The sequence below is a fragment of the Psammomys obesus genome, unplaced genomic scaffold, assembly GCF_907164565.1.
Source record: "Psammomys obesus unplaced genomic scaffold, mPsaObe1.curated_primary_1811, whole genome shotgun sequence".
NCBI classification, from domain to species: domain Eukaryota; kingdom Metazoa; phylum Chordata; class Mammalia; order Rodentia; family Muridae; genus Psammomys; species Psammomys obesus.
Window position 1 is genome coordinate 52,043,272 of NW_026587216.1, and position 13,248 is coordinate 52,056,519.

At 40.9% G+C, this 13,248-nt stretch overlaps 1 protein-coding gene across 2 annotated transcripts in view; it reads left to right on the forward strand.

The window, feature by feature from the left end:
- The window catches only part of Mms22l (MMS22 like, DNA repair protein), a 123,459-nt gene that overhangs the window by 107,449 nt on the left and 2,762 nt on the right, over positions 1–13,248 (forward strand). For both annotated transcript variants that reach the window (XM_055603626.1, XM_055603627.1), the window contains exons 20-22: positions 3,912–4,123; positions 9,830–9,993; positions 12,048–12,144. In XM_055603626.1, coding sequence (XP_055459601.1) covers positions 3,912–4,123; positions 9,830–9,993; positions 12,048–12,144 — 473 coding nt within the window. The remainder of the gene's footprint in view (positions 1–3,911; positions 4,124–9,829; positions 9,994–12,047; positions 12,145–13,248) is intronic.

Sequence of the window (13,248 nt, forward strand, 5' to 3'; positions counted from 1 at the left end):
GTCTTTGAAAACTAAGGTGAAAGAGGCAAATTTTTAAGAAGCCTGAGGTGGGAAAGAAGGCAAGGAACGAAGTTTTTGTGAGTGAGTTGGTGTTCCCTGCCCTTTACTAGAGACTAGTTAGAGGATATCCTCTTTAGTTTCTCTAGTCTCTGCTACTAGGAGCCTTTGCTCGAATCCCCCTCCTATCCTCTCAGGAGGCCTCTCCTGACTTAGATCTCCAGCTTGTCACAGAGATGTCCCCACCCTCAGTTTTCTCTACAGGGCTTCTGTCCTCTTGCCCTTGCTCTCCCCAGATCTGTACTCCACCCTTTTAACTCTGCTGCTTGTTTTCTCGGCTCTGGCTGCCTCCACTCCACTGCTGCTGTTGTTCTTGTTGGTTATCCTATGGAACTAGCATCTCCAAAACGGTGAGGTCTTCTGCCGCGACTTGGCTGCACCTTGACTAGTAGCCTCTCATAGGCTCTCTTCATGGTACCAAGCCTCAACTTCTCTACATGACTCCTTCAGTCCTGAGTCTTCAGTTGCCACTGAGCTTGAACCTTCACTGGTGACTTTTCTTGGTTGCTCACGGTGCCAAGCTTCAGCTGCTCTCCATGAACCCTTCATGCTTTCAAAACCAGTACCACCTGGGTGGGTGACTCTCTCATTACCAACTTTGCTGCCAACACGAGGTATACAACCTTGACTGCTTCTGGAAGAGAGCTTGTCTGTGCTCTCAGGAACCAGTTCCCAGAAGATTTCACCTGAGTGATGATGGTCTCTTTTTAGTCGCTACTACTTTCCTAATAGCTTCAGCTGACTGGCATCAATTATTGCAAAAATACAAAGTTTCATTACAGTGTTGCTAGTCTCTTGTTAACCATAGCTGACTCTTCAACCCCAACTGTCCAGAATCTTAATTCAAAATAGCAGATGGTCCTGATAGACTCTTTAAATTTCCCTCTGAAACTTCACAAGCCAGGCCTCCATCTGCTGCACTGCTCTCAACATTTTTACCTTCCAAGCTTCTAAAGAACTGCGCAGTGCGCTCTCAGTACTCATTGGTTTTTCTAGGCCGATGTTCCAAAGTCCTATAATCCACCCTCCAAAAACAAAACAAACAAACAAAAAAACCAAACACTATCATGTCTGTCACAGCATTGGCCCACAATTCTGGTACCAACTTGTCTTAGGGTTTCCATTGCTGTAACGAAACACCATGACAATAGCTAGGGTTTATTTTGTCTTATATTTCCATACCACTGTTCATCACCAAAAGAAGTCCCGACAGGAACTCAAACAGAGCAGGATCCCGCATGCAGGAGCTGATACAAAAGCCATGGCTTGCCTGACATGGCTTGCTCAGCCTGCTTTCTTATAGAACCCAGGACTACCATTCCCAGGAATGGAACCACCCAAAATGGGCTGTGTCCTTCCCCCATCAATCACTGATTAAGAAAATTCCTTACAGGCTTGCCTACATCTGGATCTTGTGGAGGCATTTCCTCCACTCGGCACCTTCCTCTCTGGTGACTCTATGTTGTGTCAAGTTGCCACATAAAACCAGCCAGTGTAGTAACCTAGACAAGGGCAAGACTAAGAAAAATACAGCATACTGGGGAAAGGAAAATAGTTCTTTTTGTTGCTGGAAATTCATATAGGAAGAGACCTGATGGAAGGCTTTATATTCAATGCCAAAAGTTTGGACTTTATCTCATACGTAGGAAATGTTGGTATATTTTTGAGCAAAGAAGTTCTGCTTGTATTTGAGAAAAGTGATTCTGGTGAGGGAGTAAGATATAAGACCCAGGAAGTTGTTACTAGGTAATTGAAACACTGTTGAAATACTAGAAGGTTTAAACTGAGGCATTGAGATTAGAACCTATGTAGATGTTGGAAACTGAGCTCTAACTAAAGAATACACGCCAAGGGCTGGCTCCGTCTTTAAGAGCACTTCTTATTGTTGCAAAGGACCTCGGTTTGATTCCTGGCACCCACATCGGTGCTCACCCCTCCTCAAGCCCCAGCATGTATGGTGCAGACACACATGAAGACAAAACATTCATACACATAGAATAATAAAAGTCAATCTGAAATTTCTTTTTAAAAACATGCTAAATGGAGAAACAGAGACGAATGTCTCCTAGACTAGACTGGTAGAGTCTAGAAAGTGGTGCTGGTAACTGAACTGGGGAATTCTGGAGAAGCAGCCATGCAGATAACTGGGATCTCTGGTTTTGTTTTACATTAGACATGGTGGCATGTACTGGTAATGTCAGGGCCTAGGAGTTCTCGGCCAGGCTGGAGTACATAGAGAAAAGGCTGCCTTCTAGTGGCTTTATTTAAAGTCTATGGAATGTGTAAGCAGTGATGTCCCATGGGTGGTCTGAGATATCGATCTATTTCATTAGTGTGTGATACTGAGTTAGAGCTTTCTAAATTTGAGGGTCCCCAGAGAAGCCAAGGTGAAAGGGAGCAGATTTTGATTGCAGATTTTGATTTTAACATGCAGTCTCTTCCTTCCATGGTGGGCTTTTTTATTTTGTTTTGAGATTTCTGAGAAGTTTTAAGCTGACTCTAGTTATATGTTTGTGTTGGTATTTAAGTTAAAGTTTAGTGTGTCATGAAGCAAAAGGACAAACAGTAGAAGCAGCGCGTGGTCTGGCAGTCAGTTACATGAAAGAACAGATAGATACATGGAACGATGTGAGTACCAGGAAAGTCTGGGTGCTTGTTCTGTGTGGTCCTTGAAAAAGTTTCTTAAGTAATAAGGTGACACTTTTGTTGAATTATCCCCTTGACTGAACTGACAGAACTGCATCTTTAATTTTTAAAAGTGTTCTGTTCTCTGGATCTGTCTTCCACCATCTTCTCCCTGTACCTGTTCCTTAATCAAAGCCCTTAAGAAACTGAGTGAGTGGGCTCACTGTTATTCATTTTAGTTGTGTTCTTGCCAGTATTTTAACAGTTCTACACTATTTTTTACTACAAATGAAAGTTGAGAGTTTATTACTGGATAAGCATTCAATTATGGCTACAATCAAATCCTAACAAACATAAAGAAAAGTATTTCTGAGGGAATGGGTTTAATCATTTCTAAGTATTACGAGAGTATTTTGCTAACTTTCATGATGTGGAAGGGATTATATCAACACACATGCAGCAAGATACTATGAGTTCTTGTGACTTTTATTAAGCTCTTAATTTCTCTGAACCTCAGTTTTCTTGACTGTAGTATGGAAATGTAGTATTAACTCCTTTGTTCTAGAAATGAAATGAACTAATAAATATAAAGCATTTGGCACAATATCACATAGAAAAACTTCTAAGGAGATGTCTGTTCTCAGTCCAAACCTGCATTCCTTCTTCCATTATGAGTTGTTAAAAATGATTTCATTACATGACCAATTTTTTAGCATAAATGTCATTTTTTTAGCCAAAATGACTGAGCAATAACTCCCTTCCACCTGTCTGGGCCTCTGGGATTGACAGGCCAAGCTCTGTGGGTTGGGCCTTTACTGTGTTATCTTTCTGTTTGATGATAAATTGAACTTTGATTTAAATACTGTAAAAAAGGCTGATGACACATGTATTTCAGTAATGACATAATGTAGTTGGTGATCATGGTAGTCAGGTGTTCTGTGCAGGAGGAAGAGTGGCAGAAACATTGCCTTTCTGATCCTGAATGTTTACCTTACTTCCTTTGATCGTGTCCCTGAAATGCATGGTCCACAGCCATGTGTGTTACCCAGAGTCAGCTCAAGAAGGGCCATCCATGTGTATCTTACCTGTTCTTGATATCCTATTTGACAGTGAGAAGGTACAATTTATACTGTGAACATTAGTGCTAAAGAACATATTAGTAAGTTCCTAAACACTATTAGACATTTTGCCTTTTCCACTTCGCATTTCTCGTATTTTTCCTTCTATAGGGTATATGTATTGTGTGCTGCCAGTCTCAAAGTCCAAGTGCCTACTTGAATCAGTTGCTGGGTAATGTCGTCGAGCAGTATATCGGGCGGTTTCTCCCGGCCTCACCCTGTGTTTCGGATCTTGGACAGCACCCTGTTCTGTTTGCACTGAGAAGCCCTGCCTCTGTTCCATCAATGATGCCTCTCAGAAAGCACATTGTCCACGCCATAAGGTACATATAGTTAGTACAAAGAGGCACATGTAGAAGTTTTTATATCATCAAAAAATAATTTGGAATGTCTCAGAAATATTAATGTGGCTTAGTATTGTGGTAGTTTAGAAACAGTTTTTCCCAGGAAACATTAAGAATTTGTTGCATTGGAAAAGAAGAAAATGTAATGATATCTTAATTTTAATAAAGATATATTTAAATGTGTGTTTCTTATTACTGTCTAGTAGTCTTCTACAGCATGGCTATAATAACTATTTGTTCATTTTTCTACTGAAGAGACCTCTTTCTCTTTTCCTAATTTTATTATCTTATTCCTTCTAGGAATAACATTCCTATAATATTAACATAACAAGTATTTATATAAAGTCTTTATGTGAACCTACACTATCATTTCTCTGGGATGAATGACAGGAGAGTGACTGTTGGTCATTGTGACAGCTACATAGTTGAAGACTATACCAAAGTGTTTTCAAAAATTTGTTAAAATTATAATTGCTTTAAAAATCGTGCCAGTGCCGGAGCCAGCCAGCAGAGTTGAACGGTTCTTGAGTCGGGAGTGAGGATTAATATTATTTAAATAAACACACAGCACACAGGAAACTTTTTTAAAGGTCCAGACTCGACAGCCACAGCAAAAGGCAGGCTGCTGCAGCAAGCAGTGCAAGCAGCAAGTCTCAAGTCTCTGCCTCCAGCCCTCTGTTTCCTAACATTTAGATTTCCCACATTATACTTGCTTTTTGTGAAATCTTAGGTCTGGTTCATGCTCCACGTCCTCCAAGCTCTCTCCTCCAGCTCTGCCCTCCTCGTGCTTTCTCCTGGAGTTCCTCCTCCTTCTCGCCCCTTCCTGTTCTCTAGCTCCTCCCCTCTTTCCTGTCCTCTGGCTCCTCCCATAGCACAACATTGTATCTAGTTGCTTATTTGACTCCTGTTTACACAAGACTTGGCCTTCTTCTGCAGTAACCCGTTGGCCTGTCTTTTTATTGTGAGTTTCTAAGCCAGAGTAGAAACATATCAGAACAATGGTTTAATTTGCACAAGGATCCTGAGGAAGAGGTGTGATCCTCACAAGCTATCCCACCTGCTGTCACAAACAAAAGGAGATGGACTTGCAAGTTCTCTGCCATTAGTAAAGGCCTGCTAAAAGCCATCTCTCCACCGAGATTTAAATATCAAAGCAAGCCACTGGAGTCACGGCTCCCGACATGCCAGTTTTTATTATATATCTTACTTTCCTTATATACACTCGTAAAAATACATCTTTATGGCCTGGAGAGATGGCTCAGTGGTTAAGAGCACTGGCTGCTCTTTCAAAGGACTGGGGTTCAGTTTCCAGCACTCACATGGCAGCTCACAGCTGTTTGTAACTACTGTTCCAGGGGACGTTACATACTCACACAGACATACATGCAGGTAAAACACCAATGCACATGAGATAAAGTAAAAATTAAAAAAAGAAAAAGAAAAAAGTTACTTTAAAAAAGATGTACTTTTATGGTTTTCATCACAATAGAAATTGTGTTTTGTACTGTATAGTATGTAGCAGTTACTTTATGAAAGGTAACTGAAAATAGGAATGCTGATAAGCAATATGAAGTCTTGTGTTGTTATTATACTATTCGTCTAAATTCTTTTATTTCTTGGGTTGTATTTACAATTTCTGTAAAATACCTGCTGTCAAGTGTGGCTCTACCAACTCAGATGACAGGCCAACTCTCCCTTGAGCCCTGAAAGCTGGTTCTCTGTAGGAATGGTAATGTTGACACAGTGAGCTCCCAAAGAATGTGGAGATGGGACAGCAGAAGCCCACCGTGGCCCTCGCTGTCATTTCTCACTCATTCAACCACAGGAAGGCCAACCTAACAGCAACAGGCTAACCTGCGTCCTGATCATTACCATTCTTCATGTATGTCTCGAGTGCCTCTAAGGCTGGTTGTGTGGGATATCTTCCACTTTGGGGGTTTCAACAGATAAATGTTTTAGTCATGATTTTTGCCTCGTATACTAGGCCTTCCTCTATACTGTCGCTTGTAGAATACATGTGTCCCCTACATGGGGGCGTCAGGCCATCAGACCTTGTTTTGTATCACAAATAGTGAAAAGGAGCACATTGATTTGAGAGTTCACTGCTACCCAGTGTTCTCCAACTGCTCAGCGTTGAACAGCGACAACTACACGGACTCTTCTTGGTAGTTACGACAGAAGCCCATCTCTCTCACTCTTATGCTCAGTGACCTGCTGGTGCATCATGGGGTTTCCAACTGTAACCAAAGGTGTTGTAGAAAGACAGACTCTGCATTAGAAGTGACTGTTCTGAGGAAATCATGAGGATTTTGCTGAAATGGAAGATAAACATAAGTCAGGTCATTTTGAGTTATTTTAGCGGACCTGCATTCAAAGAAAGGAGTTGTCATATTTTTATTATTATTATTATTTACATAGCATTCTGCCTGCATGTGTGACTGCAGGCAAAAAGAGGGCAACAGATGGTTATGGGCCACCACGTGCTTACTGGGAATTGAACTCAGGACCTTTAGAAGAACAGCCAGTGCTCTTAACCTCTGCGCCATCTCTCCAGCCCCAGGAGTTGTCATATTTACTAGATAGCATAACTTCAGTTGTGCAGCGAATAAAGGTAGCTTCTACCAAGGAGGTGTGGGAAGAATATTTTTAGAATATGCACACTATTGGGGGATATGTTTTCTTGATTTTGGATCCTTGAAGGGATGAGAAAGGTAGAATGCCATCAAACTTGACTCAGGTGTAGGACACGTAGAAGTGGGTGTCCTTCCAGTTGAACTAATGCAGGGGTAGGGGTAGTTTAAAAATGTTTAGTCCCCCACCTTTAACTCGTTTTTAAGTACATTTGTTAAGGTTTGTTAATTTTATATCACGTATATGTGTGAGTGTCTTGCCTGCATGTATGGAATTGCAGCACGCGCATACCTGGTGCCTGTAGAAGCTAAACGAAGGCATCAGATCCCCTCGAACGGGATCTGAGTGGTTGTGAGCTCTTACATGGGCACAGAGCCAGACTCCTTGAAACAGCAATAGGTGCTCTTTACCTTCTGAGCCATCTCTCAACCCTAACTTCTTAGGGTTGTTTCTTCATGCTTGTTTCTTTGTTACTTTTTTTGTTTTTCAGCTAACTTCTATGTCCTTTAATCATAACATTAGAAGGTTCAGTAATAGAAATTATCTTCACTTTGTCTTCATGCAGTATTAACATTATGATACTATTTTTTAAGCTTTTGAGATTCTACGGTAATATAGATTATTGGTATCTAGTATTAATAAGTTTCTGTGTTTAAATGCTGTCATTTTGTTCTCTCTTTCTATTTCTAAGTAGGGGGTGTGGGGTGGTACTCCCCATCATGGGAAGGCCAGAGGACAACCTCCAAGGTCATTCTTTTGGTGTCATCTTCTTTGTTTTTGAGACACAGTGTCCCACTGGCTTAGATTCCACAGAAGGCAGCCTTGCTCTCTGTGGTGTTGAGAGTACAAGTACAAACAGTCTTTTTTAGGTTTTTATGTATGTTTGCAGAATTGAACTCAGGCCGTTATGATTATACCGCCAGTGTATACTTTACTGACTGAGCCATCTCTCCAGCCTTGACTTGATCTTCCCAATGATCTCGTGTAAATACGGATTTCCATCTTTTATATTCCTAGAGTCATGTTACTTGGGCTGGAAGCTTCGTAGTCTTTGTTCATCTCACCTTTCTCTTACCACCTTGTACTGTGGGCCTGACTGTCTAGTGTCCCTCCTTCTGAGAAGAATGCCCTTTGCTTGCCCCCACCCCCTTTTTTAGCATGGGTTCTCAGTGTCACGTTGCCTAGCCTGCAACTCAGAGAAGATTCATTAGTTTCTGCCTCCCAACTCCCTGGATTAAAGGTCTGCTTCACCAAGTCCAGCCAGGTTAGTTTTGACTCTTCTCTGTCCGCAAACCTTCATTGTCTCTTTTTCGCTCTGTAATGCTGTGTATTCTAGCTACCCAAAGTTTGTCCCTTACTGTTTCTATAATAGTCCCTGTCCTACACATACCTTCCTGACCATGGTTTGTTTTGCTGTTCAAGATGCTCTATACTTCTCTACATTAAAGCTTTGTTTCTTCTTAAAATGCCCTCCCTCTGGGCTCAGTAAAAAACCTTGTACCTAGTGTCACAGGGTAGCACATGTCCTGTATGACCCAGTTTTCAGCAAGATTATAGCAATCTGTTATGGTGTTTGAGACATTGCCTGGTTTTTATATAAACTCCATGACAAATTAGGAGGTGAATCAAATCCCTAACTTTGTTTACTATTCCAACTGTGTTTTCAGCTTTCTGTTCTACTTCATGTTTAGCTAAGGATGGTTTTCTTCTTTCCTTGATAGGTTCTAGTTGACTAGAAATGTGAGTGGGTATTTGATTTTGTTTTCAGTATTTAGCCGAAATAGAGGTAGACTGCTACAGCTCCTCCGTTCAGTGCTTTTCTAATATCCATTTGAGTCGGGGCTTCTTTCTCAAAGCTCCTGATGAATCTATGCTTATCTTTGTCAAAGCATCACTCACGTATATTAAAAGTGCCCTTTTCTTGGGGGATGGGCCACATCTAACTTCTCCACTAGAAAACAAGTCTATGGCTTGGTCTGTTTACTTAGCTGTGTGTGCTTACTTTTGTATGTGCCCCTGGTACCCACTGTTTATTTTGGGCATTAGTAATTCAGCAGTGCAGGAGAACAAAAGCAGACCCTGCCTCAGCTGGTAGCTCTGTCTAGGATGTGAACTTGGTGGGGTCACTTTGTGTGTGGAGCGAGCTTGGTTGTGAAGTGTAGCTCCTTGAGTCTGTTTATACGCCACAGTGTTAGAGTCTTCTTAGCTGTGTCATCAGTGTTCAGACATACATGCTTTGTCTAGTTTAGACTGGTAGTATTCCTCCCGGGCTGGGAATGTACCTGAGTGGTAGGAAGCTTGCCTACCATGTACAGGGTTCTAGGTTCATCAGTACCAGCGAGATAAAAATACAGTAGGGCAGAGACCTAAGTCATGTCTGACCAGGTTTCATAGTCTATATTTTTTAAAGAAACTCAACAGTTCTCATGTTTATTCATTTTCTGAACAGTGACCAGGAACAGTTCTAAGCAATTAAATGGGAAGATGAGTCAAGGGGGTTGTTATCCTTACAGTTTCTTCTGAATTTTAATGTTACAATTTATTGTGCCCTGAGAGATAATATTCAATCTGAAGTTAGTTCTCTAAATTTCCTACTGGAAGAAAGATAAAGCTGGAACTGGAAGCTAATTCCTAGGATAGTCCTTTTAATTATTTAGAAACTTAAGACTCCTCCTAAGTTCTAAATAAATAAATGTGAGGGGAGATTTATTTATGCACATTTGACATTAGAAGAATTGTTGATTCCTGGCAAAACTGATAAGGGATATGAAACATCCTGGGAAAGGAAGAAAACAAGTTAGCAATTAGGTTTGGTAAGTTCATTGTAAAACCAAGTTGCTTCAAATTTTGTTTTTGTCTGTACTAACTTTCAGAGTGCGCAGTACACCAAAATGGTCTTTAAGGTTATCATTATAAAATATACATTCGTTTTTAAGACCGTCCTTTATTTAAGGAATAAATTTTTTCCAGTGTCTCTAACATCCATGGCATTTGATTCTGCTCAATTGAAGATTTAAATAGAAGAAAAATAAAATAAAATTTGCTTCTTTTCAGGAAATCCTATCTTGAGTTTAAAGGTTCCTCACCCCCTCCTCGCTTAGCATCCACATTGGCCTTCATCCTCCAGCTCTTCAAGGACACCAACATGGATATTTGTGACCTTGAACTACTCCTTCCTGGCATCATAAAATGTTTGGTGTTAGTCAATGAACCCCAAGGTTAGTTGACTCAGTCTTGATTTTGTTAGCATTATCTGTGTGCAAGTTAAGCAACTATTCTTTCCCATGTATTAAATGGATAGCTGTAAAAGGTACAGGGTTATTTTCTATCTCCCGAGATGTATCATGGCTAAAGAATCAAATACTAAGCAATAGCTGGGGTGAGGTGGAAAAAATGGTCAAATACTGACACATTTCAGCATATTTAAGTTTAGGGTTGTTTTCCTCCACCCTCTTCCTTGAGGCAAGTGGTTTATGGGATATTTTTTTTTTTTATTAGGCTTTTAGCATCTCAAAATAAAATGTTTGTACAGGCTCATTGTGATATCACATGAGACTTGTCAAATATCAGTCGGTGTGTGTGCGAGCTTGTGTGCGTGTATGTGTTGTGTGTGTGTGTGTGTTAGTCTGAGTCAGGGAAGCGTGAATGGCTCCAGTACAACAGCTTCCATGTCATCCCGTCACGTGGCAGGAAGGCCTGCCGTCTGTGGCCGCAGTTAGAGCCCTTTAGAGACGCGGCTGTTGAACATGTCGACGTGCGGTGAAAGCCTTGCGCTTCATCAGGGTTTGCTTACTCAGGGCACACAGCGCAGTACTTGTCCTGTAGCCACAGTTTTGTTTCCTGTGGCTTCACCTCCACGTTATCAGGAGCAGGTCAGCAGCACTAAATGGGAAATTCTGGAATAGTTCATAAGTTTTAAATTGAATGCCATGCTGAATAGCTTTATCCACATTGGAGTCCACCGGCTCTGAGAAAGCATGCCTCAGAGACAGAGTAGATAAGCTCTTTACCTAGGGGAGAGTGGGTGATAGCTGTAGGGTAGTGTTTCTTTTTAAGATAACAGAAGCCCTATAAACCTGACTCTGGTGATGCTTGCACAGTTCTGACAGTACTAAAAACCCCACTGCACGTGAGGCATTTGCTTCCAAGTCGTGTAAACTGCGACAATCGAGGTTTTAGTTTAAAACATGATCACTCAGTTTGAAGACACTTATGTTTAATGGGCCCCAAACAAGGGTTTTATAGCATTAATTAACATGTGCGGGCCCACGATACTCCTCTCTACTGCTCCGTTTGTCTGTGTGGCAGTGCACACCTTTAGTCCCAGCACTCAGGAGTCAGGTGGATCTCTGTGACATCAAGGCCAGCCTGGCCTGTGGAATGAGTTCCAGGACAGCCAGTGCTACACAGACAAACCCTATCTTGGAGGGGAAAAATAAATAAAAGAAGAACATGCTAAGTTTTCCACACACTTTGTTCAGGTCTGTTTTAGTGAGCTTCACATCGCCTTAACCAGTAAAGTACAGGAAGCTTGGCTTGCCTCTTTGTAAGCTTCAGTCCAGGGTCAGTTGGCCTCCTCCCAGATTAAGTTTGAGGGGAGGCGATGAGATGATCACGATGGGAACACCTGGAGGCAGAGACTGCTCACCTGCAGCAGTGGAGGAAGAGGCACACTGTGCTACAGAGCACCATGGGCAGGCAACCCAGTATTTAATACATGAGTCTCTGGCACGGTCAGAATCCAAACTGCAGCAATAGTTCTGCACTGCATTACAGGCGCACCATTTTAAAATAATTTGGTTAAATAAGTAATACAAATAGTTGACTAATTTTAAGCAAAAGTATATTATTGGTTGGTCTAGTCTACTACTTAAAGATTTTTAGAGCATGGACGGTACTTCCCTGTTAGGTTAAAAATAAAAATATGCCTGTCTGCAAATTCATGTCTTTTAAAAGGCTTTCTTTTGTCTGTATGTATCTCTTTCTAAGATCAGGTTAGGAAGGATTTTTAAATATGGATACCTTTCTGAAAGGAAAACATATCTTCATATGTATTATTTCAGTCTTGAGATGCAAAATAGATTTTTAAACTTTTTAGGTATTCTTTAGAACAAAACAAACTTATAACTATTGCATTTTGACAACTTTAAAAAAAAAAAAAGCAAGTACATTCTTGAAGAAAACAACATATTTTTCTAAATGAAGAGTGTTAAAAATGAGGATCCAGATGGTCAGTTCAGACATACTGTGTAATCCTGTCGTTTTCTCCTAGTTACAAAGCTGGCCACAGAGAACCTACAACGCATGGTAAAAACCTGCCAAGTGGGGTCAGAAGGAGAGCCTGCCACCCAGCTGACTTCTCTGTTTAGGTAACTGGAAAACATGCCAACTGGCAAGGAGAGGGTGCCAGCCATTTGACAGCCAACATGCTTTTTAAATAACTAATTACCCAAACATAATGTGTTACTGCTTGTTTACAGTGTTTCAATTACAGTATTTGGGGAAGTGGTTTTGTTACATTGTATTGCTTTATTGAAAAATAAAAGTGCCAAGGAAAAGGGTAAGTTAACTGACTTGAAATTACTTGTGTCTTCAGTGAGAAAGAATCTGGAATGTTGTTAAGAAAAAGCGAATAGCAAGCGTAAGTTCCAACAACAGGTGCATTGGCCTCCAGAGTGTGCTTACGGTGCTCCTGGAGATGCTGTCTACGTGCCTGTTCCTCTGACTTGCTTCACACTGAAGCTTCAGAGAGTTCCTCAGGTTTAATTAGGACATGGACGCTATAGGGGTAGAAGACGCACTGAGCATGCTCGGTGGCCCAGCTTTGCCCTTTTGGGGTCTTCTAAAAGGCCCTTGCGTTCATGCTGTTTCTTGAGGCCTCTGCTAGCTTGCTCTTACACACTCTGGCACACATCTCTACCTTGCCACCACATGAGCTGTAATTTGAGGTGTGTCTCTCTTATTCTGTGTTGCATATTTGGTTCCTGGTTTCTTCTCTCTCTCCACATGATTGGTGCTTTTATGCTGTTTCCAGTTTATTTCAATTATGATCATTATATGCGAGAACATTCATGAAAATTCCAAAACTGTGGGAGGAAAGAAATGTCTAATCTCTGTTATATATAATTGATTAAGCTATACAGCTTTTATTACAAAGTCTGGAATGTGGAAATTTAAGAGATAAAATGTTTTTGTATTTATAAAGACTAAGGTTTCTTGTTCATTTCAGACATGTAAGGATATCCTATGAATACTTTCCTCCTAACTGTATTGACTAACACATATGATAGACTTAAATATGACTAAGAAACTTGATCTTGCTTACTGCCTTTCACTCCTCCTATCCCGGTTTTGAAGTGGTGAATTTTGTGAAAGCGCTTAGAGTTAGATTTTTTTCCCCATCTGATTCTCCTTAAAATCATTTTCCTTCTAAGTGTAACCAAGCTGGGAATGGTGATAACAAACCTGTAATC